At 38.2% G+C, this 26815-nt stretch overlaps 1 protein-coding gene and 3 long non-coding RNA genes across 5 annotated transcripts; 3 read left to right on the top strand and 1 right to left on the bottom strand.

Annotated features, from left to right (window-relative positions):
* Nucleotides 1-1712: 1712 nt before the first annotated feature.
* LOC311085086 lies at nucleotides 1713-3336 on the bottom strand. Of its 2 annotated transcripts, none has more exons than XR_014606730.1 (2): nucleotides 2923-3336; nucleotides 1713-2446 (listed from the first exon to the last, which is right to left on the bottom strand). It is a non-coding gene; the product is annotated as an uncharacterized lncRNA (long non-coding RNA). The 2 variants fall into 2 exon arrangements; XR_014606731.1 differs by having other exon boundaries at nucleotides 1713-2127; nucleotides 2923-3325.
* LOC311085087 lies at nucleotides 3026-25696 on the top strand. The gene is made up of 4 exons (XR_014606732.1): nucleotides 3026-3412; nucleotides 23409-23705; nucleotides 24077-24198; nucleotides 24784-25696. It is a non-coding gene; the product is annotated as an uncharacterized lncRNA (long non-coding RNA).
* On the top strand, nucleotides 11364-12416 carry LOC311085429. Its single transcript, XR_014606825.1, has 3 exons — nucleotides 11364-11601; nucleotides 11696-12052; nucleotides 12142-12416. It is a non-coding gene; the product is annotated as an uncharacterized lncRNA (long non-coding RNA).
* LOC311085182 (uncharacterized protein) lies at nucleotides 14508-18362 on the top strand (the record flags this gene model as incomplete). Its single annotated transcript, XM_084117616.1, has 6 exons — nucleotides 14508-14736; nucleotides 15712-16059; nucleotides 16147-16311; nucleotides 16417-16773; nucleotides 16861-17001; nucleotides 17096-18362. 6 exons carry the CDS (start codon nucleotides 14508-14510, stop codon nucleotides 17263-17265), a joined length of 1410 nt encoding a protein of 469 aa, XP_083973742.1. The 3' UTR covers nucleotides 17266-18362.
* Nucleotides 25697-26815: the final 1119 nt, after the last annotated feature.

Consider the following 26815-nt stretch of genomic DNA (forward strand, 5'->3'; position numbering starts at 1 on the left):
TCGGGCAAGAAAAATATGTAGCCTAGGAGTTCTGTTCAGAAAATGAATGTTTTAAACATTTAAGGTTTTAAAACTTTCAATAGATCAACTGCGGATTTCCAAATTAGTTTTGGGCTTTCGTTAAAAAAAGTAACTCTCAAAACTATTTGAATCTGATTATAATACATTTTGAAATAACAGGCGCTTTTGTTTAAAGCTGCACTCCAACTTAACTGCTGTCATTATAAAAAGACAAAATAACCATATAATTGTCTTACCCTGACGAAATGGCAGATGCTTCAAGTTCAGGCCTGTTAACAGTGACGGTCTGAAGGAATGGGTGAAGCCGTCGATGCTTTCATAGGCGAATTGGAGAAATCCTCAAGTTTCCTCGTAGCGGCTTGTCAATAGAGGGCGCTGGGGCGCCGCCCCCATCAAAATTCCAGAAATATACATGTATACAAAAATGATATAAAAAAAATAAATAAAATAGTTTACTCATACAATGTGCCGGCTGGTAGTAAGAGATTATCTAAATGCTTTGCTACTTTTGCTTTCACTAAAGAAAGCCAAGGAAGGAAGTCCCCCTAATTCTCTCTTGAAGACCTGTGGGGATTTCTGCATGTTGGTTATAAAAGGACAAAGACACAGTGGCTGCGTTCGAAACCGCATACTCCATGAGTAGGTACTTAATTTCAATAAGTACTTACTTAACGAGCGCTAAAAGAGTAGGTACTTTATAGCCAGATCTCGTTGAGTATGAATGAGAACCGGACATCTGCCATGTTGACGTTATCATGTGACCTACGACGCGTTATCACAAGCGCAACAACTAGTAGAAGATTTGAACGACACGTTTAATTAATCTGTCTGTAAATATCATTATATTGATTAAACTTGCTCCTTTTGTGGACTTTTTGAAGAAACTGCTGCCCATTTATTTTGTGAGTACATTTAGGGTTGATTAAACCCACCGTTTTATCCTTAACGATATTTATTTTTATTACGAAATCCCAAAATTGTCATCTCTTGAATATGTTGTTAATTTCTTTATTTTATATCCAAATATTTTCATCCATAAGCAAAAGTGGCTTACTGCTTTATGTTTTCCTCTTTTTCTTGTTAAATTTAACTCTCGTTTCATCCCTCAGGCCTATAAATAACAGAAAATGCATTTTTAAATGTATTATATAATTAATTATTTAAGAAAATATATATTTAGATATTCAACCTTATAGGTTTTTTTTCTGTGTATAAAATCTCATGTTTGCAAACCCATGATTGATATATATATATATATATATATATATATATATATATATATATATATATATATATATATATATATACATATACCTTATAACATCAGTAACTCGACAGCCCTACCTAGAACGGTTTTCCTCAGCGTTTGTAATGTCTGCACAAAGGGCAGCTGTGCGAAGATTTGCCTTTGGAGGAAAACTGTTGATTTTATACTCGAAAAATTTAAGTATCATTATTAAAAATTAATATTACCCCAGAACGAATTGCATTGCTATCCCACCCCAAAACATACAATAATAACAACGATAAATGCTGACCAATTAATTATATTACTTTTTACTGAAAATGATATAATTCAATAAAACAAACAAAATGTAATGTATGTCATTTGAAATAGCTATGCATGAATACACTTTAGATGTGTATATAGCGAACATACCTACATTTTCATTCAAAGAATAAATAAAGCATGAATTAATTGTATTTTATTTACTGACAACAATGAGAAATATTAATAAATTAGTTAAAGAATGAATCAAAGTCACCATCACACAATAAACAAATGCATATACAAGTCAACACATGAAACAAAGCTTTATTCAAACTACAATCATGTATGTAGACTACAGGCGCTGAACCCCACATCCTTCTGCCATCTCAACACAGCGGTTCCCATTCTGCGGCTTTATTCTGATGAATCAGCTGACCGCCAGAGGTGAGCCGTGCCTTCGTGCCGGAGGTTGTTGCGTGATGTGTTGTGCTTCACAATCTGAGGCAATAAGGGCAGGTGGAGTGATGGTGGGTCTCATGAGGGCACCATCTCCAGGATTCAGCTCTGGGCTCCTCATCCTCAGTACTCACACCAGCCTACTGACATTTCAGATCCTACAAAATGCACAAACATAACACAAAAGCAGTCATTATTTTTAGAAGACAAAAATGCTTTTTTTCCACAAATGCCGCCATCATCTTTCCTTGCAGGTCCTGCTCCACCACAACAGCTGTGCAGCAAATGCACAGAAATCAAGAATCAGAAAAGTGCTGTAGTAGCTCAGTTTGAAATTACAATAATTAAAATATACTACAACTTAATATTTAAATAGTTGTTGTTATTCATTTCTGTAATGTCACAAAGCCTTTGATGGCAGCATTCAGCTTCATGAGCCACTCTCCACCGGATAAACACACATCTGTTCATCTGACCCTGTAACATCCAGACCAGACTCACATACCTCTGTGATTTATGAGCTCAACACTACATTTACAGGTTGAGGTTGTTTTAACTTTTTATCCTACATAAATGTTCCTTAATTTATCAACAGTACTAATGGACAAATAAAATAGATAACTTATGTTAGTCACACATCACTCAGATGCCTATTTCATATCTATTAGACGTAGTAATCTGCAATTCTTATAGAAGAGTTTCTTGCCAGATATTAAATAGACATTTAGTAATTGTATTTAAGATATATACGGTTTAAAATGTATGCAAATCCACTTTGGAGACGTATGTGTCCTTACTGGAGCTTCTCTGTTAGTAAGCTGCTCATCCTATCCCATAATAAAATGTGATTTACAGCAAAATCACAAATATATAGCGTCTTTACACCTTCAACAATTCAACAGTTTACTGTACAGTAGTTCAACACATGCGATCATTTGATTTGTAAAACTCACATTTGAAAACAGTCTCGTCCGTCATCCTTTCCGTCACGTTCGAGTATGACCTATCCTTCTTCTTCTTTTTCATGACGTATCCTCTCGCGTGGCCTCCTGGGATAGAAGAGTATCCATCGGTTGAGCACTCAAAAATCTGGGCGGAAGCAGTAAGCCATCCGGGAACTTCTCGCCTACTCTTTTATGAATATCGATGTTTCGAACGTACTGCTTCCTTCACGTACTGTTTTCGCCTACTATATAGTAGGAAAGTAGGCATATTCGAACGCACTTAAGTCCGAATCTCGCGATAATTAGTACGTCGCCCAGGTAATTCTCGCCTACTCTTTTGGATTCGTACATACTTTTTCGCTCGCCTACTCTTTTCCCCATACTAAATAGTAGGGAAGTATGCGGTTTCGAACGCAGCCAAACACTCCATCCTCACAAATGACGAAGCATACATTTGAAAAGAAGAAACTGCAACATTAAGCCTGTGTATCACTTTCAGGTATGGCAGGCTATTTTAAAATTGATGTTTTAATGTTTTAAAATAAGAGCTGGCCATTATTTGTTTCTACTTATTAGAAATTAGATATTTTGTACATGCCTCTGAAGTGTAATAATGTGACATAGGCCTATCTCAAAAACTCTGCAGTGAAATCATTTCATATGAGGTAGACATCTGTTAAATAGGAAAATGCTGACTGATGTTGTCACTTATTGGGAGCAGTATGCTAGCTGGAGCCGTTTACCTCCAGTCTTTATGCTAAGCTAGGCTAGCGGTGGGTGTGTCAGATGGAGATGAAAATGGTATGTATGGACTTATCTAACTCTGGGGATACAGTGAATAAGCTAAAGTCCCAAAAAGTCGGCGTGTTCCTTTAAAGTTCTCACGCCAGAGCAGTGAGTGATTTTTCTCTTTGTGTTTTTTTGTTTTATTAGCAGTAGAGGGATAGTTCCCCCCAAAATGAAAATTGTCATTATTTACTCTCTCAATTTTTTTTACACCCAAAAAAGTTTCTTTCTTCTGTTGAAAATAAAAGTTATTTTGAAGAATGTGGGTAACCACTAGTGCTGGTCTACTGTGACTTCCATAGTTTATTTTTTCCTATATGGACATCAATGGGAACCAGCAACTGTTTGGTTAGCCACATTCTTCAAAATGTCTTCTTTTGTTTTCAGCACAAGAAAGAAATTAATAAAGGTTTGGAAAAACATAAGAGTGAGTAAATAATGACAGATTTTTTTGGGTGCACTATCCCTTTATGGACAAGCGGCAGCATGTTTACAATTAGGTACTTTCGGGTACTCGGGTATTTTCACTTTAACACCGACATGCATCTAATATACACTACAGGCCAAATGTTTGGACACATTACTATTTTTTTTTTTTTTTTTTTGAACATTATGTTTATTGGGTTTTTCCAAGTTAAACACAAAGTACAACAAAGTACAGCAGAATAATCAAAGCAAATCTTTTATCCCCGCACATACTGCCCTAAACATGCCCCAAACCCCAACCCATAGTGCCACAAATAAACCATGAATAAAATTAAACAAGAAAATATAAAAAGTTAGGTTCTAAGCATTCTGTCCTGTTATACCCAAGTAAGAAATGAAGCTACCCCAGTATTTGACAAACAAATCTTGACGCTTTTTCAAACTAAATGCAATTTTTTCCAAAGGCATGTAAGATGACACTTCTTTAATCCACATGGAAGTAGAAGGTGGATTAGAATCCTTCCATCTCAAAGTTATACATTTCATGGCTGCTAGTAGAGCTAGTCTGACAAATCTCAGATTAATTCTTTGTTGATCAAGTAGTGTAGTATCCCCTAAGAGGGTAAGTCTAGGTTCTCTAGGCACATTAGTACCTACAACTATAGCAATAATCTCTAAGACCCCTTTCCAATATTCTTCCAAGTCAGGGCAAGACCACAGCATATGTAGAAGAGTCCCTCTATCTGCTTTACATCTAGGACAGATCTCTGAGTAGGAGCTTTTAAAAGAGTGCAATCTATCTGGAGTATAGTAAACTCTATGTATCACATTAAATTGGATGAGTTTATGACGACTATTGATAGAAAAAGTGACACATTACTATTTGTAATGTTTTTGAAAGAAGTTTCTTCTGCTCATCAAGCATGCACTCTAAAAAATGCTGGGTTGTTTATGTAAACAAATTGTTGGGTTGATTGTGCTGGGTCAAAAAGTTGGGTTGTTTGGGGTACTGTAAACACATTATTGGGTTGCTCATGCTGGGTCAAATGAGTTGTAAGGGGGTCATTCACAAATAAACCGCTGGTTGGGTTATTTTGACCCAGCAACTGGTTACTTTTTTCATTCTTTGCGGAACTTTCTGGATTCTTCACTTCTGACTTGAGGAGCACGCCACTCGGAGCAGGCAGTGTTTTATGGTAAGTTAATATGAATGTTTACCTATATTTTTAATAAGTTGTGGTGGTAGCAGCAAGCTAATTTCACTGTTCAACATACAGTCTTTGATATGGAAGTGTGAGGGGTAACGTATTTATTCTGTGAAACATTAATTAGCCACAGCTAGCCGGTTAGAATTTTTTTACAAAATGCTGCATGTTAAATCCTTAGTTGAAATTAAACCAGATATATCAGCAGCCTTTTTGAAAATTTTAATTCTAAATTCATCATGTAATTATCGTAGGCCTATTCATTGTGGACGTTGCTAAAAGTGAGAAAAGCTTTTGTATGAAATCCATACGTTTCCCTCACAGGGCTCGCACGTAAAATCAGCGGGAAATGAGTCATAATGTACTACGTTAGGCTAGCAAGTGAGTTGTGAGTGAAAAGTCTGCTGGCGTAGTTTTAGAAATACTCGTCTGAAGAAGTGACTGAGGTAAGTTCCAGCACAGTCTGCGTGTGTCTTGTCTGTAATGTCTCGAACCATCGTTTCTGCCAAAAAAAAGAAAAAAAAAGAAAAAAAGAAAAGGCTTTCAAGAGCCTTGATATAGCCTTTTTTAGTAAATGTATGACTTGCAATCTTTATAAACATCGAATGAGGAAAGGAGAAATAGCGCCAGTTTTGAGAAGAAAAGTATACCCGTTTAGTTGAACGAATGATCGTAAATATTTAAAACTTAAAAAAATGTAAACTTACATGATAGCCTACCCTGTCATCTTTCATTTTATTGTGTGTAAGTTAACATCTAAACGGGCGATCATCAGCGCTGCCAGTCAGGAGATTAACGAGCAGCTTTGTGGGTTTGTGAATTTTAATGTTAAAGACACTATATCAACATTACAGTAACATTTTACTTTTAATAAAATAATGTTTTATTTTAATGCCTTAATGTTGATAATATTTGTCAAAATTACTCTTTTATTACTATTACTATAATTCAGTTTGCAATACTGAATGCACATTTTGTTTGTTTTTCACATTTGGTCATTTGGTAATGTTTGCAATAATTTTAATTGCATATTCAATAATAAATTGATACTTCCACCAAAAAAGCTTAACTTGCATGTCAGTTTTATTGCAACACTCTAAGTGATTGTCCGGGAAGCAGACACACTCTGTCAGTTTAAATTTAAACTTAAACGCATCTCTTTTACCTGGAATTCATAACATTATACATTTCTATTATTCAAACCAGTTAAATGATTATTAGGCTGCATAGGTCAGCCGGAACCGGGGACACTTTCCTATAACACCTGATGTACTCATTATTTAATAAGAAGAATGGCATCTATGCTAATGTATGTCTTTCTGTTCATTCTTAAGTTTACTGAAGTCAGCCGGATCCAGGCCGTATGCAGATCAGATGGTGGACCTGCGCCTGGACCCATCCATGACGCATCCCTGAAGTGCCAGCCTCATCAGCCCTGTGAAGGCCTCATCGACACGACTGATCCTCAACAAACTCGTCTCCATACCGGTGTGATGACTCCGACTTCCAACCAGATGGAACTGGATAAATATTCTGAATGTTCTTATTCAATCTGACCTCTGACCTGTAATGCTGCCTGGATCATAATCATACACTGTTCGCTCGATGGCCAGAGGAGAACTGAATGCCTGAGCCTGGGTTCTCTCAAGGTTTTTTTCTCCATTCTGTCACTGATGAGTTTTGGTTCCTTGCCACTGTTGCCTTGGCTTTTGGCTTGCTTAGTTGGGGACATTTAATATTCAACAATATTATTGATTTGCCTTAAGGTGGACGATGACGCAATTTTCTTCTAGAAACAAACTTTGTTGTATTATATTCATGTTACAGTATCACTGTGAAGCTGCTGTGATACAATCTGTATTGTAAAAAGCGCTATATAAATAAAGATGACTTGACTTGATCAACAGGTGAGGACCAACATGGTTGAATATTTACAAAATGAGATGACTGGTGAATTGCTGCACATTCTGTGCCTCAGGGATGAAATGAGGGGGACATGTCAGACCTTTGACATTGATTAACATTTGTATTTGATAAAGAAAACAAATATTTGTTTCTAATTTTATTAAGGCAATGAGACAAGAAATTACCCAGCACATGAGTAAGACTAACCCAGCAAGAGGGTTAATTTCACCCACTGGTTGGGTCAAATGAATGACCCAGAAATATGGGTCAAATGGCAAAAACCCAGCACTTGGGTCAAACCAACCCAGCGAGTGTTCTGTCCAATAGTGACCCAGCAGTGTGGTTAAGGTTGGGTTATTTTTTAACCCAGCAGTTTTTAGAGTGTGCATTTATTTGATTAAAAATACAGATTTTTTTTTTTTTTTTTTTTTTATATATATTGTGAAATATTATTACAATTTAAAATAATTGGTTTTCAATTTATTATACTTTAAATTATCATTTATTTCTGTGATGCAAATCTGAATTTTCAGGATCATTACTCCAGTCCTTTAGAAATCATTCTAATATGATGATTCATTATCAAAGTTGGAAACAGTTCTGCTGCTTAATATTTTTTCATAACCTGTGATAATTTTTAGGATACTTTGATGAATAAAAAGTAAAAAAAATCAAAATAAAGAAGCAAATGTTTTAAAAATAGAAGTCTTTTGTAACAACAATATACATTACTGGTCAGTAACTTGGGGTCAGTATTTTTTTTTTTTTTTTTTTTTTAAATAAATCAATACTTTTATTCAGCAAGGATGTGTTAAATTAATAAAAAGTCATAGTAAAGAACATTTATATTATTAGAAAATATTTTTTTTATTTTGAATAAATGCAGTTTTTTTTTAACCTTTTATTCATCAAGTATATTAGGCAGCAGAACTGTTTCCAACACTCATAATAAATCAGAATATTAGAATGATTTCTAAAGGATCATGTGATAGACTGGATGTCACATGTGACACTGAAGACTGGAGTAATGATCCTGAAAATTCAGCTTTGCATCTCAGAAATAAACGATAATTTAAAGTATAATAAATTGAAAACCAATTATTTTAAATTGTAATAATATATCACAATATTACATTTTTTTTCTGTATTTTTTATCAAATAAATGCAGGCTTGATGAGCAGAAGAAACTTCTTTCAAAAACATTACAAATAGTAATGTGTCCAAACTTTTGGCCTGTAGTGTACACGCATATGACATGCACCAGATTTTCTCTCAAATGATTGCTTTCACTTTAGACATAACCAACTGTGTTTATGTAAACCTTGTGTGTATTTGACAGTATTAGCGCAATAAGACTCGAAATATAACTTAGTCCAGTAACCATGCGCTGTTTGACATGCTTTTTAGTACCTGTGCGCTTAGGGTGTACGCTCTCAGAAAAGCGCATGTTAGAAAAGCGCATCAGCACACGACTGAAATGTTTAACCGGCAAGGCTTTAAAGCACATGCAAATAATGAACTTTTGTGAATTGCAGTGTCCCGTGAGTGTAACTCTACCTCTACGTTAACATGTAATGTGAATGTATGTCGCATTGTTGAGATGGAGGCGCCAGAACTGCAACTGATTTAATGCACTGTAGCCCGATACTACGATATTTCTTAAAAAGCAGATTGTGCAGACATTTAAAAAATTGTGATATCGCACACCCCTAGGTCCACAGCCACTTCATCCAATGCTCTTGATGTTTTTAAATTTCCTGTTACGACTCGGAGTGAGAAACCGCTTCAGACCATTCAGTTCATGCAGGGAACTGAACAAATAATTCAAACTGATTCGTGAACCAATTTAGACAGTTTTGCCAACTTGTTTGATCAAGTTTTTGAACAGAATCAACTCAAAGGAGTGATACATTTGTGATTCATGCATGCTTACTCATACTACTAATGTAACCTCGGTTCCCTGAGATAACGGGAATGAGTACTGCGTCGCTAGACGCAATGGGAAAAATCATTTTTCTCTGATTTACTGAAGTTTTAATAAAATCACGCAGTGAAACTGCACGAGCCAATGGTCGTCACGCAGAGAGAAAGAACCTATGGCATGAAAGCCAGACCCGGCTGAAATGGGCGGGGCCAGGTCTCTATATAAGCGGGCATTCTGCCATAGGAAATCAGGTTAATTCGACTGAAGCAACAATAAGCCAAGTCATGCAGCATGAGTGTGCTTCACTTCTGATGGGGCATTGTAGGCCCATGGAAGTCCAAACCAAGGTAATCATGCCTCTGCTTCATGACCGGAAGACCTTTGGTGCGGCTGCCCAAGCACATGAAAAGCTGCTCAGACTGCCTAAACGGGGCCGAGCACTCAATACTCTTAAAGCCCGAACGGGGCAGAGTAAATGAGACTCCTGCTCTTCCACAGTTGGGGAAAAAGAAGAGAGAGAAGTAACCTGTGCTCTGAAAGGAGTCGAGAGCACTTTGGGCACATATCCGTGTCTTGATTAGAGGATGACCTTGCAGTCGTTAGGCCCGAACTAAAGGCAGGAAGGGCTCACAGAGAGCGCTTGCAAGTCACCCACTCGCTTGACCAATGCTAGAGCTAGCAGGAGGGCAGTCTTTAGCGAGAGGGGATGTAAGTCGGCCAGCTGGAGTGGCTCGAAAGGAGGGCCCCTGAGGGCCCTCAGGACAGTGGACAAGTCCCATGTGGGGATCGTGACAGGGCGAGGAGGATTTAGTCACTTAGAGTCCTTCAGAAAGCGAACAACCAGGTTGTTCCTGTCCACTGATTGGCCAGCCACTGGAGCATGGAAATCTACAAAAGGGCTACGAGAAGCTCCCTCCACTGGACGTGGCGGCAATGGCTTTGTCCAGTGGAGGGAGCTTTTCGTAGCCCTTTTCCTCAGCGCTGTCAATGGTAGTGAAGGGGGTGGATTGGAATCCACTGCTGCTTCAATGTATATGTTATAATCAAGGTATTAATCAATATTTTTCGTTCTAAATATCAAATGAGTTAAATGACTTCTCTGGAGATTTTACTTTGTTATAGAAGTTACCAGTGTGATTACTGAAATGTTTTTTTCATGTATTCTTTAATGTCTGTATTTGATATCTGAATGCAGTAACAGTAGAGAGAGTTAAAGGTGCACAACTCATCAAAGTGACAGGTTTATTGCACCAATAAAAAGAGCTTGCCCCTTTGCCGCCCCTCCCGGCATCTCGGTTTGGACATCTCCTTCTCTCCCACTTATGGACTGAACACGGGCACTGGACGGTTTTTCCCACGCTCAACTATTCAGCCCAACCCCATTCTTTATGTGTGTTTTGTTTTTGTTCAATGTAAAATTGTTCAAAAACAATATATATTAACTTTTTAAGAAATGTATAATAAAGACATGGTCAGAGGTGAGATCAGGATTTTTTATATTAAAGAAGATACTTGTACTTTCATTATATTTGAAGTGTTCAAAATCACTTTTAAAACAATGTATAAAAATTAAAAAACGTTAAAACAACAATGAAAAAAAGTTTAAATTGCATTTCTCTAAAAGTTATAAAAAAAATCAGACATCAGACAAGTACAGTCCTGTTTTCTAACATTTTAAGATCTGTAAGGGTTGCACAGCCCTCGCAGTGGCTCAGCCACACACACACACACACACACACACACACACACGCACATACCCATCACACCCCCATACCACCCCCACAGAGTGACACTCACCTGAGAGGTTGATTATAATTTAAGATAGATAGTTACCTCTGTGGCGTGAAACTATATGCAAAATAAGTATCAGTTTGTAATTTTTTTTTTTTTTTTTTTTTACTACTTTAACTCATTTTAATCAGTTGAAAACTGTATCATTTATATCTTTTTTTTATTTCCTTTTATAAATGTTTTAATTCTCCTTGTTTCACCTCATCCCACACACATACACGGCATCGCAATGTCTACATTGATGTTTTGATCCCATGTGGTGTTATCCTGTATGTTTTATTATATGTGGAGATGAAGGCTTTCTTTGAAAGAAAGATGAGGCGGGAAAAAGGTGTTTTTGAAATTGCGTCGAGCGATCTTTAAAAATGAGCCAGACTATTCTCATTTAAGCAGTATTACTTCAAGTGAGTCACTGGATCGCAATCCCTACAAAAATGGCTGGAGGTCAACATGAAATGGAAGGGACTTTATCGGACCTATATTTTGATGAAGATTTTCCACAAATTCTGAATGAGCTTTGTGAGTATTTTACAACAATCCTTTGTTAAAAAATGTATGGATGATTTCCGACAATAATATATATATATATTTGTTTGGGTTTAGATGACAAATCCTTTCCAGAGGGTGTCTCGCCAGTGGATTTTTTTCAAGGTGAGTGATGTATTTTGTTATATCGTTTTTTTGTTGTTGTTTTTTTTTACTTTAAAAAGAAAAAGACCTAACAGTCGTAACAATAATTCTGCAGATATTCCAGAAGCCCCCCCATCACAGACGCCTATCCACACAGTAGAGGTATCTACACGACCATTGGATGGCACCCCCGATGCGTCACCAGAATTGTCCAATGACACATACGATGACATCACACCTTGGAGTACGCCTGAACAGTATGTCTGTATACAGACAGAAACTTCTCCAGCTGTTGAATGCAGTGTGTCTGACATATGCAAAGCAAATCAGGAACCTCCAACCAGTGACAGAGCTATGTTTTCTACCGCGCGAACACAACACTGTGCTACCGGAAGAGGGATAAAGCGCCTCCGAGAAGTTTACGGGGGATATGATACACTCAATGGGGAGCAAATAAGCTTTCCTGGCGAGGGTGTGTGATTACTAACTTTTTTTTTTTTTTTTTGTCTCATCATAATTTTTATTTGTTGAATTTTTAAAATAATAAATGTTATTTTCCAGAACAAAACTTTCCGGATGAGTGTATATCTACGACGGATTGTCAAGAGTCAGCCAGCGGACCATACAAGCAGCGATTCTCGGATTTACACGCAAGAGATTATATTTGTTTGGGTTTAGATGACAAATCCTTTCCAGAGGGTGTCTCGCCAGTGGATTTTTTTCAAGGTGAGTGATGTATTTTGTTTTATCGTTTTTTTTTTTTTTTTTTTTTTTTTTTACTATAAAAAGAAAAAGACCTAACAGTCGTAACAATAATTCGCAGATACAGTGGGGCAAAAAAGTATTTAGTCAGCCACCAATTGTGCAAGTTCTCCCACTTAAAAAGATGAGAGAGGCCTGTAATTTTCATCATAGGTATGCCTCAACTATGAGAGTCAAAATTAGAAAATAAATCCAGAAAATCACATTGTCTGATTTTTAAAGAATTTATTTGCAAATTATGGTGGAAAATAAGTATTTGGTCAACAACAAAATATCTCAATACTTTGTTATATATCCTTTGTTGGCAATGACAGAGGTCAAACGTTTTCTGTAAGTCTTCACAAGGTTTTCACACACTGTTGCTGGTATTTTGGCCCATTCCTCCATGCAGATCTCCTCTAGACCAGTGATGTTTTGGGGCTGTCGCTGGGCAACACGGACTTTCAACTCCCTCCAAAGATTTTCTATGGGGTTGAGATCTGGAGTCTCCAGGACCTTGAAATGCTTCTTACGAAGCCACTCCTTCGTTGCCCGGGCGATGTGTTTGGGATCATTGTCATGCTGAAAGACCCAGCCATGTTTCATCTTCAATGCCCTTGCTGATGGAAGGAGGTTTTCACTCAAAATCTCACGATACATGGCCCCATTCATTCTTTCCTTTACACGGATCAGTCGTCCTGGTCCCTTTGCAGAAAAACAGCCCCAAAGCATGATGTTTCCACCCCCATGCTTCACAGTAGGTATGGTGTTCTTTGGATACAACTCAGCATTTTTTCTCCTCCAAACACAACGGGTTGAGTTTTTACCAAAAAGTTCATCTGACCCTATGACATTCTCCCAATCCTCTTCTGGATCATCCAAATGCTCTCTAGCAAACTTTAGACGGGCCTGGACATGAACTGACTTAAGCAGGGGGACACGTCTGGCACTGCAGGATTTGAGTCCCTGGCGACGTAGTGTGTTACTGATGGTAGCCTTTGTTACTTTGGTCCCAGCTCTCTGCAGGTCATTCACTAAGTCCCCACGTGTGGTTCTGGGAGTTTTGCTCACCGTTCTTGTGATCATTTTGACCCCACGGGGTGAGATCTTGCGTGGAGCCCCAGATCGAGGGAGATTATCAGTGGTCTTGTATGTCTTCCATTTTCTAATAATTGCTCCCACAGTTGATTTCTTCACACCAAGCTGCTTACCTATTGCAGATTCAGTCTTCCCAGCCTGGTGCAGGTCTACAATTTTGTTTCTGGTGTCCGTTGACAGCTGTAGCGTCTGGACCAATCGGACAAACACAATTCATTTATTTAATGAATAATCCAGCAAACTCATTGTGAAACTTTCACCAAAAACTAACATCCCAAATGAAGCTAACACACTGGCAGGACGGTGTCTTGTTAAAGGAAACACAGAGAGTTTGACGATCCAAAAGAATTTGGCCGCATGTGCAAGAGAGAGACAATGGGGAGACAGAAACAATCTTCCATGCAGACTTCGCTGCATTAATCAGAAACAAACTGATCTAGAAATGAACGTGCATCCCAGAAACTGTGTGAATGATTGTGATGTTTTGTGTCCTATTATGTAGAGTTCTCAACGGGCCTGAAAATTACAACCCGACCCGACCCGGCCCGTGGCTTTTAAAGCCCGGACCCGATGTAACCCGACACATAAACATGAATTATCTGCCCGAACCCGGCCCGCGGCCCGACGGCGCGTTGGATTTTTTTTTTCTCTCATAAACGTATTATCATGACCAGCAGATGGGAATTCAAATCAACCTTTAATGTTCACACCTTTTAACAATACAAACAACTGAAACAATAAACTTTAAATATATAAATAGGCTGTAGTAGCGACGGTGAATTCACCTGCAACAAGTTTACTTCTCACCAACTACATCTTCTTCTCCAGGCTAAAGGCGTGCACGCAGCGGCGTCAGGTCTGCCCCCGCCCCTCTGCCTTTTTGTTAAGCTTTAAAAGGCCGTTCCGTTAGCCCTGCCTTCTCTAAGCGCTTCTCATCCGACTACAACACTGCTTCCGGTTACTGGGGGGGAAGAGAACCCCTCCCCCCACTGGGGCCCAGGGCCCTGGATCCAACAGGCCTGATGCCGTCTGCCTTGCCTAGTCAGACTTTTCTTCAGACTGCAAAACTGCAAACCTACCATCACTGAATGGTCAACCATCAACTCTTGGCCTTCTCGGCACTTCAGGATGCCATGTGCTCATCCGGAGAGAGAGAACTCTCTCTCTCTCCACCACAACAGCATCAAGGACAACCTCAGGAGTTCCACATCTTCATTCAATGCAGAAGAAGTCCATCACAACTCCCACCATTTGCTCTGCGTGTCCTCTCCGGCCCAGGGCTGGCAGGCCACAATCTGCACTTCAGCTATGAGAACAGTGTCGAACAAACAACGAATTCATTCTTCAACCACTTCAAGAATTGTCCACGATTGCAACTTCCATGCAAGTATACTTGAATGAGGTGTTCTGAAGATAAGCTTATGGTTCTTTTCAATGTTAAATAGATCTTTTCCATAGTTCTATTTCCTGCTTCTGGTTCCACATCACTCACCCCCTTTACCTATGCATGTATGGATGAATGTATGTATGTATGTTTGTGTGTTTGTTTAGTTTAGTCATGTTTGTGATTTAGTTAATAAAACTTGTGCACAATTATGCATTTGGTTTCTGATTCTCTGTTTGCATACAAAGTCCCTTTTACGATTTTGATCCTGTTACATGCTCTAATTGCTGTACACGATAAGAAATAATTATTTTTCAATGACCCTGAAAGATACACTTTTCTTAGAATAAATGAATAATCGAAGAGTTTGTTGGAACTGATTAATTGATTGTAATATTAATTTGGCTTACCTCAAAGTTAATCTAATTAACTGACCCAAATATTAATAATTAATCATAATTGGTAAATATGGATTATTATTAATATTTCCCCTTTGAGCTAATTTTGTTACACAGCTCTTTGGTCTTGGCCATAGTGGAGTTTGGAGTTTGACTGTTTGAGGTTGTGGACAGGTGTCTTTTATACTGATAACGAGTTCAAACAGGTGCCATTAATACAGGTAACAAGTGGAGGACAGAGGAGCCTCTTAAAGAAGAAGTTACAGGTCTGTGAGAGCCAGAAATCCTGTCTGTTTGTAGGTGACCAAATATTTATTTTACCGAGGAATTTACCAATTAATTCATTAAAAATCCTACAATGTGATTTTCTGGATTTTTTCCCCCTCATTTTGTCTCTCATAGTTGAAGTGTACCTATGATGAAAATGACAGGCTTCTCTCATCTTTTTAAGTGGGAGTACTTGCACAAGTGGTGGCTGACTAAATACTTTTTTGCCCCACTTTATTCCAGAAGCCCCCCCATCACAGACGCCTATCCACACAGTAGAGGTATCTACACGACCATTGGACAGCACCCCCGATGCGTCACCAGAATTGTCCAATGACACATACGACGACATCACACCTTGGAGTACGCCTGAACAGTATGTCTGCATACAGACAGAAACTTCTCCAGCTGTTGAATGCAGTGTGTCTGACATATGCGAAGCGAATCAGGAACCTCCAACCAGTGACAGAGCTACGTTTTCTACCGCGCGAACACAACATTGTGCCACCGGAAGAGGGATAAAGCGCCTCCGAGAAGTTTACGGGGGATATGATACACTCAATGGGGAGCAAATAAGCTTTCCTGGCGAGGGTGTGTGATGACTAACATTTTTATTTTTTTTGTCTCATCATAATTTTTATTTGTTGAATTTTTAAAATAATAAATGTTATTTTCCAGAACAAAACTTTCCGGATGAGTGTATATCTACGACGGATTGTCAAGAGTCAGCCAGCGGACCATGCAAGAAGCGATTCTCGGATTTACACGCAAGAGATTATATTTGTTTGGGTTTAGATGACAAATCCTTTCCAGAGGGTGTCTCACCAGGGGATTTTTTTCAAGGTGAGTGAAGTATTTTATTATATCGTTTTTTTGTTGTTTTTTTTTTGTTTGTTTTTTTTACTTTTAAAAGAAAAAGACCTAACAGTCGAAACAATAATTCGGCAGATATTCCAGAAGCCCCCCCATCACAGACGCCTATCCACACAGTAGAGGTATCTACACGACCACTGGACGGCACCCCCGATGTGTCACTAGAATTGTCCAATGACACACACGATGACATCACACCTTGGAGTACGCCTGAACAGTATGTCTGCATACGGACAGAAACTTCTCCAGCTGTTGAATGCAGTGTGTCTGACATATACGAAGCGAATCAGGAACCTCCAGCCAGTGACAGAGCTATGTTTTCTACCGCGCGAACACAACACTGTGCTACCGGAAGAGGGATAAAGCACCTCCGAGAAGTTTACGGGGGATATGATACACTCAATGGGGAGCAAATAAGCTTTCCTGGCGAGGGTGTGTGATGACTAACTTTTTTTTTTTTTTTTTCTCATCATAATTTTTATTTGTTGAATTTTTTAAATAATAAATGTTATTTTCCAGAACAAAACTTTCCGGATGAGTGTATATCTACGACGGATTGTCAAGAGTCAGCCAGCGGACCATACAAGAAGCGATTCTCGGATTTACACGCAAGAGATTATTCGTGTTCTAGCTCATGTGTAAACTCTTTGGAAGATACCGGTAAGATACAATGCATTTTTTTTTTTTTTTTTGCTTTATCATATTTTATCTATTAAATCATTTGTATAATTAATTATTATTATGTTACTCCTAGAACAAAATTACGGCAAAAGAGATTTGGAAGTGATCATTCCGGGATCCCACGGGTTTGATCTGATGAAAAGCGTAACATTGCCTCAGATGATACATGTCTACCGACGTCCGATAGGTTGGCGTGAATTTCTGGATGCTTTGCAGGATAAAACATACCTTTCTCGACCGTGACCAATCGGCAAGTTAGACGCACAATTGAATCGCTTAAATGAAAAACAACCGGGGATGGTTTTGGCAGTGTAGCTACGAAAAACACCTCACACCAGTGATGATAATGTTTTCGGTTGTAGTTCCACCAGAGTTCCACTGGGGGCAATCGCCAATGAGTGCAAAATGAATGGGAGTCTATGGAGCTAGACGGCTAAATTTGTCTCTTTCACCCGATTGCCGTTGCGAAATCTCAGATTTGACTGTAGGTTTTGCAAGTTCAGTTCAACATGGGTTATAGGTCGAAAGTTGAATGAACGAGTACTTATGCCCTTTCGATTTTTTTACAGGTTGAGTTGTTGTTGCTCATAACAGGCTAGCATTCAGCTAATGAACGCTGATTGGTCAGTGAAGGACTGATTACGACCAGAGATACCGCTTGATGGCATCGTGGCATTTTATTTATTTTCGGCGTGGTCTTTTAAAACAACAAAACAAAAGCTCTTCTAGCACTTGTATTCACATGTGTCAGCTGTGTTGTCGATGCCTCGAGAGAAAAGAAAGTGCAGAGCGCGAAAGCACCAAAGTGACTGAAGGATTGCCATAAAGCAGTATCTCTGGTCGTACGATGTGTATGATGTCATTGACATTTTAAAAGACTTTTTAAAGCAAATAAGTGACTCTAAAAAATCTAACACCCAGCAATGTGTAATTTCTTTGCATCTCCTTTCAAATACAACATTCAAATTACTAGACAAAAAATTATATCTTGAGAAAAGTGGATTTTGAGAGGTATAGCGCCATAGACCTCCAATCATTCTGCACTCGTCCTGTGAGCGCCCTCATATGGAGCCAGAGTGGAACTGCAACCAGTTCAGAAGCCGGAAGTTTACTGAGAGTGGAAGTTCTCCCCTTATTAGACAGTCTCTGCCTATACTAGATGCAAGTCAATGGTTACATTTTTAACAAAAATATGTGATGATATAATGGGATATGTTTATCTGTTTTACAAATATTACCATGTGTGAGATTTTAGTGTATTTCATAAAATCTTTTTGTGTTTTGTGCGATTTGTGTTTTTTTAAATTATTTTTAAAAAGATGTATATTGTGTTATTGTTTTCTGATGTCAAAATAAAAAAAGAATGCAATGTTTCATCTGTTTAAGAGTCGTTTTATTTGTTACATCGACACATAAATAATACAACATAGCATACATATTCTTTTATTCGTTACACATAAATTAATACAACTGGAACATTTTACCTGATTGTACACACTGGATACATTTAAATGTTTTACTATCACAGACAACGGGTTTATTTTTTTTCACAAAAAGAGACACCATAGCATCATTTTGGTGATGCTAAGCAACAGATTATTGTTATGGTAAAATTTCATTATAATTTCATACTCAAAACCTTGCGATATATAATACAGAAAAAAGACACAATGCTGTCCACAGGTGACTGAAGTATAATCTTGGACTTGTCAGGTAGAATAATGAACTTGTGTAGAATTGTTTTTTAAAAAATCGAGAGTGGTCGGTGGGAAACAATCGGTGGATTACCGAAGCTGTCAAAAAAACAACCGAAACCTTTTCGATCTATGTATACGCCTAGCCAGTGTTGTCTCGGTTCATCCGATTCGTCCGTATTACAAATTAATAAGGCTGTACATCTATCAAAGGTTCTTTGGGGAGGAAATCTGAGGCGACCACCCCTAAAAATTTACATTACAGGAAATGCTATCTATAATTCCTGTCAGCTGCACCGTGTTCATTTTCAAGCCGTTCAGTAGTACTCCGCTAACACCTGTCGCTGGTTTGATATTTCAAGAAGAGAATCGTAAAATTGAGTAAGTTAAAAAATTAACGGTGTGCTCTAGAGGCTTTCTAAAATGGGCTTCTAATCTAATATTTCCTGATCTAATCAGCGACACATGCTGTCCGCATTCTTCGTCAGGTGTAAAGTTAAGTCAAGTCAAGTCAAGTCAAGTTTATTTATATAGCACTTTTCACAATACCGATTGTATCAAAGCAGCTTCACAGTATTAAATTAAAATAATACATCAATGTTTGTTTCTAGTGGAAAACCTCCACGTTTGGTAATGCTGATCAATAGTATTGTTGATATCCCCCAACTGAGCAAGCCAAAGGCAACAGTGGCAAGGAACCGAAAAAAGAAAAAAAAAACCTTAGGAGAACCCAGGCTCAGTCGGGGGCCAGTTCTCCTCTGGCGTCTATGAACTAGAGGTCGGATTTAACTGTAAGATTAAAAGTATTATATGAATGCCTGGCTGAAGAGATGCGTCTTTAATCTAGTTTTAAACTGGGAGAGCGAGTCTGAGCAACGAACAGTATCCGGAAGACTATTCCAGATTTTTGGAGCTAAATGTGAAAATGCTCTCCCTCCTTTGGTGGACCTAGACATCCTAGGTATGACCAAAAGCCTCGAATTTAGTGATCTTAAAGAGCGCGATGGATTATAGGGCGATAGAAGGTCTGTTAAATAGACTGGAGCTAAGCCGTTTAGGGCTTTATAAGTCAGTAGCAATACCTTGTAATTAATACAGATCTTTATAGGTAACCAATGTAGTGATGATAAAATCTGTGTTATATGATCATATTTTCTTGATCTAGTAAGAACTCTAGCGGCGGCATTTTGGACTAACTGTAGCTTGTTTATTGAGGATGCAGGACAACCAGCTAATAAAGCATTACAGTAATCTAGTCTCGAGGTCACGAATGCATGAACTAACTTTTCTGCATCAGAAACTGATAGCATATTACGTAGCTTAGCAATGTTTCTAAGGTGGAAAAAGGCGGTTCTTGTAACATATGAAATATGATTTTCAAAAGACAGGTTGCAGTCTAGTATAACACCCAGGTCTTTTACTGTAGAGGATAAAGTAACAGGACATCCTACTATGTTAAAGTTGTAGTGTGAGAGGTTTTGTGGGCGGTTTTTTGAACCGATGATTAGTACCTGTCTTGTCTGGATTTAATAAAAGAAAATTGCGCGTCATCCAATCTTTTATATCTTTAACACACTCTGTCAATTTGGATAATTTAGCGTTTTCATCCGGCCGTGATGAAATATAGATTTGACTGTCATCAGCATAACAATGGAAACTAATTCCATGTTTCCTTATAATATTTCCAAGTGGCAGCATATATATTGAGAATAATAGAGGGCCTAACACAGATCCCTGCGGCACTCCATAGTTTACTGTAGTTATGATCGATTTTTCTCCATTTAAATAGACAAAATGGTAGCGGTCAGATAAGTATGACCAGTATAATTTTGTAGTCGATCTAAGAGTATTGTGTGATCTATAGTATCGAACGCAGCACTAAGATCAAGTAAAACTAGTTTTGAGATTCAGCCTTGGTCAGAAACTAATAGTAAATCATTTGTGATTTTAACGAGCGCAGTTTCAGTGCTATGATGTGGTCTGAATCCAGACTGAAACTTTTCATAGGTGTCATTTTCTTGCAAGAAAGAGCCCAGTTGGGCGGATACAACTTTTTCTAGTATTTTAGACATAAAAGGAAGATTTGAAATGGGTCTATAATTTGCTAGGTTATTATGATCTAATTGTGGTTTCTTAATGAGTGGTTTTTTAACTGCCAATTTAAATGTTCTTGGAACATGACCTAAAGATAAAGATGAGTTAATAAAATTGAGGAGAGGCTCTTCCACTACAGGTAACACTTCTTTCAGTAGTTTAGTGGGTATAAATGCATAGAGGGTGTAGCCTTTGAGAAAATCCTCTCTGTCAATGGCGGTAGATTGATTCTTTAGATGTCTGCCTGTCGCAGACACCAGTTGATAAAATTCTCTTACGGCATTCCCCAAATTATATTGTGGCTGAAAGGGGAGTGTCCCCATATGAACCCCATCAGAGGTGAGATTCAGATATTCTAGATGAAAATGTTTAAAGGCGAACGGATTTGTCGTAGGCTCCTGTAAACGCTGAGTTATCAGTCATCGCTAAAATGATAGATTTTGGCAACGTTCTGAGGAAAAGATTTTCATGGTTGGAGACCCGCGCGCCTGCTGGTATGGAGAAATGTTTAACACCGACCCGATCTATAGAATATTTGGCCGTGGCCGAGAGAAACGCTTGTGCGTGCCCCAGACGCACGGCTGGCGATAACGCTGACTCTTTTCACAAACAGTGAGGCAGAGATTAATTTTAGCTTATAATCGACTGCGTCACCACGCATAAGACAGAATGCATCTTTTGCTCTAGTTAAACGAAGACGAAAATCAATGCCGTTCAATAATAATTTCGGCTGAAAGAATATATCGCTGTGTATTGGTGCTAGTAGCTCCACAACGCTGCTGACGTTGGTGAACACGGCCCTCTTTGTAAATCCTGAGTTAGCGCCAGTAGGATCTGTGGCATCCATATGCCCCGCTATATCTTTGTAAAAAAGTCCAGCAGAAAAGTTACTCTCTAGGGTATCTTTCCCATAATTAATGAGCGCTTCGATAATGCATCTATAGGGATACGTGTTGGACGACTGTGACACTAGACGATCTCCTAAAGATACATCAACCTGTGAGAATATAGACGCTCCAGGATAATTTATAAGACCCACAGGTGCACCGTCTGCAATGTCTGATCCATCCGGATTAGTTATTTTGACGCAGGTATATAACAACATGTTATTCAGATCTGTGTAGTCTTCACCAGTCCCTGCTATGAAAAATTCAACCGGTGATGAGTCTGTTATAGCTGAAATTGGGGGAATTTCTACGTACGTGTTTTTTTCAATAGCGGTCTGCGTTAAAGGAAGGGTAAACAGATCCAGTTCTGATTTAGCACATTCGTCAGACATACAATGTAACAAAGACATGTTTTTAGAATATAGTGACACCCCCTCTTCATACCAGTCCCTGGGGGTTTAATATTTTACGACCCATCACCATGAGTCCGTGGCCACTCTGACCGTCTTTGTTATTATTATATGACTTTGTTAGAGCACTGGTAACGACATTACTTACTATATTTTTTGCTGCAGCTTTTATGTGGAGTTTTGCTATACTAAATCCTCTTCTAAGAAAAGGTATAGCCATTTGGTAAAGACCTCTAAATAATCCACCGTTTCCTGATGCAAAACCGCCTCCGTACATAACTCCGGACCCTGCGTAACCGGGCATTCCGTTCCCGGTTTGAGACTGGTAATATGATATAACAGTTGGGGTCCGATTGGTACGGTGTGAGATAAGCCATTTTTAAAACAGGTGCTCTTGGAGCGTAGCCCTAAACACAACAGGAAGTCAGCTATTTTGAACTTCCTGTCAGATTTTGAGCAGTTTTTGCCATTTCCTGATGTTGTACTTTAACAAACTTCTCCTACAGTTTTGTCTGATCCTCTTCAAATTTGGTGAGTGTAATCTTAATGCCTTTGCGACGTTAAATTGCGAAGATCTTGAGTTTTCGTCGAATGTCATGTCCTCGGCGGCCTGACAAATGTAGATGTGCACACCCAATTTCAGCCTTTGGGTGATATATGCATCATCAGATAAGTTCTATATTAAAATTGCTTACAGTTCTGATGTTGCTAGGCAACCACAAACAGCCTGCAGTAACTCAGGCATACAATGTCCAATCTGCCCCTAAATACACTTGTTTGATAAGAGTCCTGTCCTGAACTGCTCATATTTGGTTATATTAATAGCGCCACCTGCTGGTAGCAGGAAGTATGGCAAGTACAAATTACCTTAACATAGTCCTCCTATATTTACATACTGCCCACCATGCTCTGTTTTCCTAAAGGTGCCAGGTGACGGTGGCATGGGTGCGAGGCCCTTTTCATCGCTGCTTGCAGCTTTAATTTTACAGTATTCAGATCTCGTACAGTTTTTCCATTGACAAGTTGTTAGTTTTAACAGTTCATTTTGTTCATAGGAAGCTGCAGTTGAGCTCAGAGGGAGATGAAAACGTATAATCACACCATCTCTGATCAGCTTCTGTTATTATCTGTTTAAATGAGGATTTAACGTAAAATTTGTAAAATGGGTTTGAGTGCAAAACAAATGGTTTCTTTTCAGATCGAAAGTTAAGAAATGGTTTATGCAATTTCATTCATTCTCTCATGTTATGGCATTTGTTGTTTTCATCTAGAATTTAATCATCTGTTGGTTTGTGTTTCAGGTGTTTCTGCTGCTGAATGAGATGAAGTGAAGGAAGGAGAATCTGTTACTTTAGATCCTGGTGTAATAAAAAACACAAATGATGTGATTATGTGGTATTTTAACAACACTCTCATCGCTGAAATCACTGGAGATCAGAGTAAGATCTGTACAGATGTTCAGTGTAAAGAGAGATTCAGAGACAGACTGAAGCTGGATCATCAGACTGGATCTCTGACTGGATCTTTATAAACTACAGATCATCATCAACAACAGCTTTGGTATCATAAGAGTGAAGAGATTCAGTGTTTATCTCATGGTGAGTGTATAATTCAGCCATTAAATGCATTTTCTTTTATGAATACAAAAAAAAGTTCAATATTTTTAAATCAACCCAATAACTGATGGGTATGGACAGTTTAAAAAAGCGAACTTTGACTCAGTGACACTTTGACTAAAGTTATTAACTTGAAAAATGCAGTTTTCCTCTGAATATTGTTTTCTGTTGAGTGTCTTAGTGATTTTAACTGCCGGTGCCATTTATAAGTTAAATCAATATCATACAAATATGACCAGAAAGCTGTATGTAGAAGGTAGAAAGGTGTAAATATGAGTCAAATATATTGTTAAACACTGGGTGTATTATCAGTTGAGCTGTTAACATTGTCTGTCTGTCTGTATCTGTTCCAGGTTCAGGTCTGTCTTCAGGAGCTGTAGCAGGAATAGTTGTTGGTGTTCTGCTGGTTTCTGCAGTTGTAACTGCTGGTGTGATTAACTATCGCCACAAGATGCATTTGCCAATACAACAGAATGTAATTTTGTGCCCTTTATTTTTAACACTACAGTTCACCAGTGAGGCAGTCAAAACTATCAAAAACACAAATAACTAAATAACAATTCATATAAAAACATAGTGTAACCTTTGTCAGATAGCAAGTTTCTTGTTAAGCCGGGAACACACTAAACAACTGTAAGGCTGATTATAAATGTAATTTGATACTTACATCAGTCAGGGACACTTGAGTTGCGTTCAGTCGGTGTTCACAGTTGATATTTAAAATCTGCTCCAGTCGTTGGAAACAGTCTGTAAGTGTGTCCAGTTCAGTCTTAGAATGTTTCAGCTAGTCGTTCAGTGTGTCCCCGGCTTTAGAAAATGGCAATACAACAGTTTAAGCATTTTAGATGTGATATTGAAATCATAATACTTACATTTTGTAATACTGAAGTACAGGATATGACAGTTTCATGCAGTTTAAAGACAGAGTTTAATATTTAGGAACTGAAAACCTCTGAACATAAAACACAATTCCAAGTCTGTGGTATTTGTGTGTTTGTGTAACTGAAATATCAATCCTCTTCTTTACTTTTACCTTCTGTGAATCTGTGTTTTCTTACAGGAGGATGATGCTGATAACCCACATGATCCGAATGTCATTCCTTTGGAGGACATGGAACATCCTTAAATCAGACTCAGCCTGAGGCTCCCAATAAACAATGTAACATTTATTATTTTGATATTTTGAAATGGATTTGGAAATGATGGAGAGAAGATCAGAAGAAACTCTCTAATTGTCACGATTCCAAGATTTCAGTGGTTGGTACCAATACCTGTGAAAGTGAAATTTCAGAATTTTTAAAGGTGTATATTTGAATTAAATGTGCCACAATGACCTTCATCATCACAGTTTACTAATGCCTATATCTAATGCAAGGGATTCATCAATATGCTGATAGAGGACTGACGGGACACTCCAGGCACAGGATGGATCTGTCGGGAGAGACAGTTTGCACATCAATGACTGCACCATTTCTGTATCAGATGCTTCACAGGACACATGTGCTTTCAACTACATACTGTTTATCTAGTGTGTTCTAACATGCAACTATGCCATGTTTAGTCTCATCTGACATCTTATAAACTGAACTGAATGGTGATGAATTTAATAGAGGTCTTAAAGTATCCTAAGGTAAATAGGTACTGTTGTTCCAATTATTGGTTCAAAATATCAGCGAAAGTTTCCAGCCTTACATGTTCTACTCAGAGCTGTTCACATCCTCAGACTCTGATTTATTATTTTCTATGTCAACACTATCAACAGTGAAATGAATCTACAGCAGTCAAGTGGTACGAGTAGAGCTCTGTAAGTTGTTTTAAGTTGATTAATATTGTAAAGTTCTGTGCTTTGACACATGAGGTAATTTGACGCCGTCTCTCGTGACGCTCTGCTCTGCTGTGTGTGTTCATGTGTTTTGAAGGATGTGAGGCTTTAGAGAAGCTCAAACAGAATAAAACAAACATGTGAAACATTTTCTTCAGTTGTTCGGTGTCTGATGAAACTGTCCTCAGTCTATATGTGAATCCTCACACAACACAGTTTGACCCTCCTAGTTTCACTCGCTCCATGTGCACATGATATAATACTGTTCATCTGACCCTTAAGACTTTAACTGTTCTTAATTGGTGAAATATTCTTTATTTTTTATCATTTAACTTTTTTTTTTAAGTAGTTGTCTGACTGTGTTAAATGGCAAAAATTAGAAGAATATCTAGTGAACTCTAAGAACTCAAGTGATTTTAAGATTATTTTGTGTATATTTATTCAGTTCTTAATTTTATTGTATGTAAAAACCAAAGTTAAAAGTTAAAACAGTGTCTGATCTCATAGTACAAGTTTTTTTGAAGTTCATCATCTGAGTCAAACTGAAACCTTGGTCAGTGTACTTGAGAAAAGTGGTTTGATCTGGACCATCAGCTATTGGTGAGAGTGTGTAGCCTATGTGTGTTAGGTAAAGAGTTTCTTCCTGCCCTGCTTTTTATGAACCACACAGTTCCTCATAGAACAGGTTTACATTCAAATAAAATGCTGAATCCAAAACTCTAAACCTAACAACAGTCATTTCAGAGTCAGAGGTCAAATAGACTCCCACACCAGCTAAACCCACTCTGGCTTTTCCCAGCTTCGGTAGCCACGCCCCCAACTCTCGCTATAGGCTGATTTGAAAGTGATTGACAGATCTAAGCGAACTGCTCTCAATGTTTTGATGGTGCCTGGGAGGCTCAGTGTTTACACTGTAAGTCGTGATCACGAGAAAACAAAACAAAAAAATGAATCACTTATTAGGTTTCCGTAATTTTGGTTGGATAGTTTAAAAAAGCTTAAATAACTTCCCAAAATTGGGAAACAAATTGTTGTTCCGCGGAGACCTGTGCAGGGGCGATTCTAGGATTTTCATTTTAGGGGTGCTCAGCCCCCAATGAGGGTATGATTTAAAAAAAAAAAAGTTAGTTTATGGTCTAATGCGCATTATTAACTAGTTTCATTCATTCATCCATTAACATGGATATGGCAGGGTTTTATAATCAGTGAGGTACCGAATGTGAGGTATTTAGGGGGGTTCGGGGGCATGCTCCCCCGAGAAAATTTTGAT

This window comes from Abramis brama (genome assembly GCF_963993115.1).
Source record: "Abramis brama genome assembly, chromosome: 6".
Lineage (NCBI taxonomy): Eukaryota > Metazoa > Chordata > Actinopteri > Cypriniformes > Leuciscidae > Abramis > Abramis brama.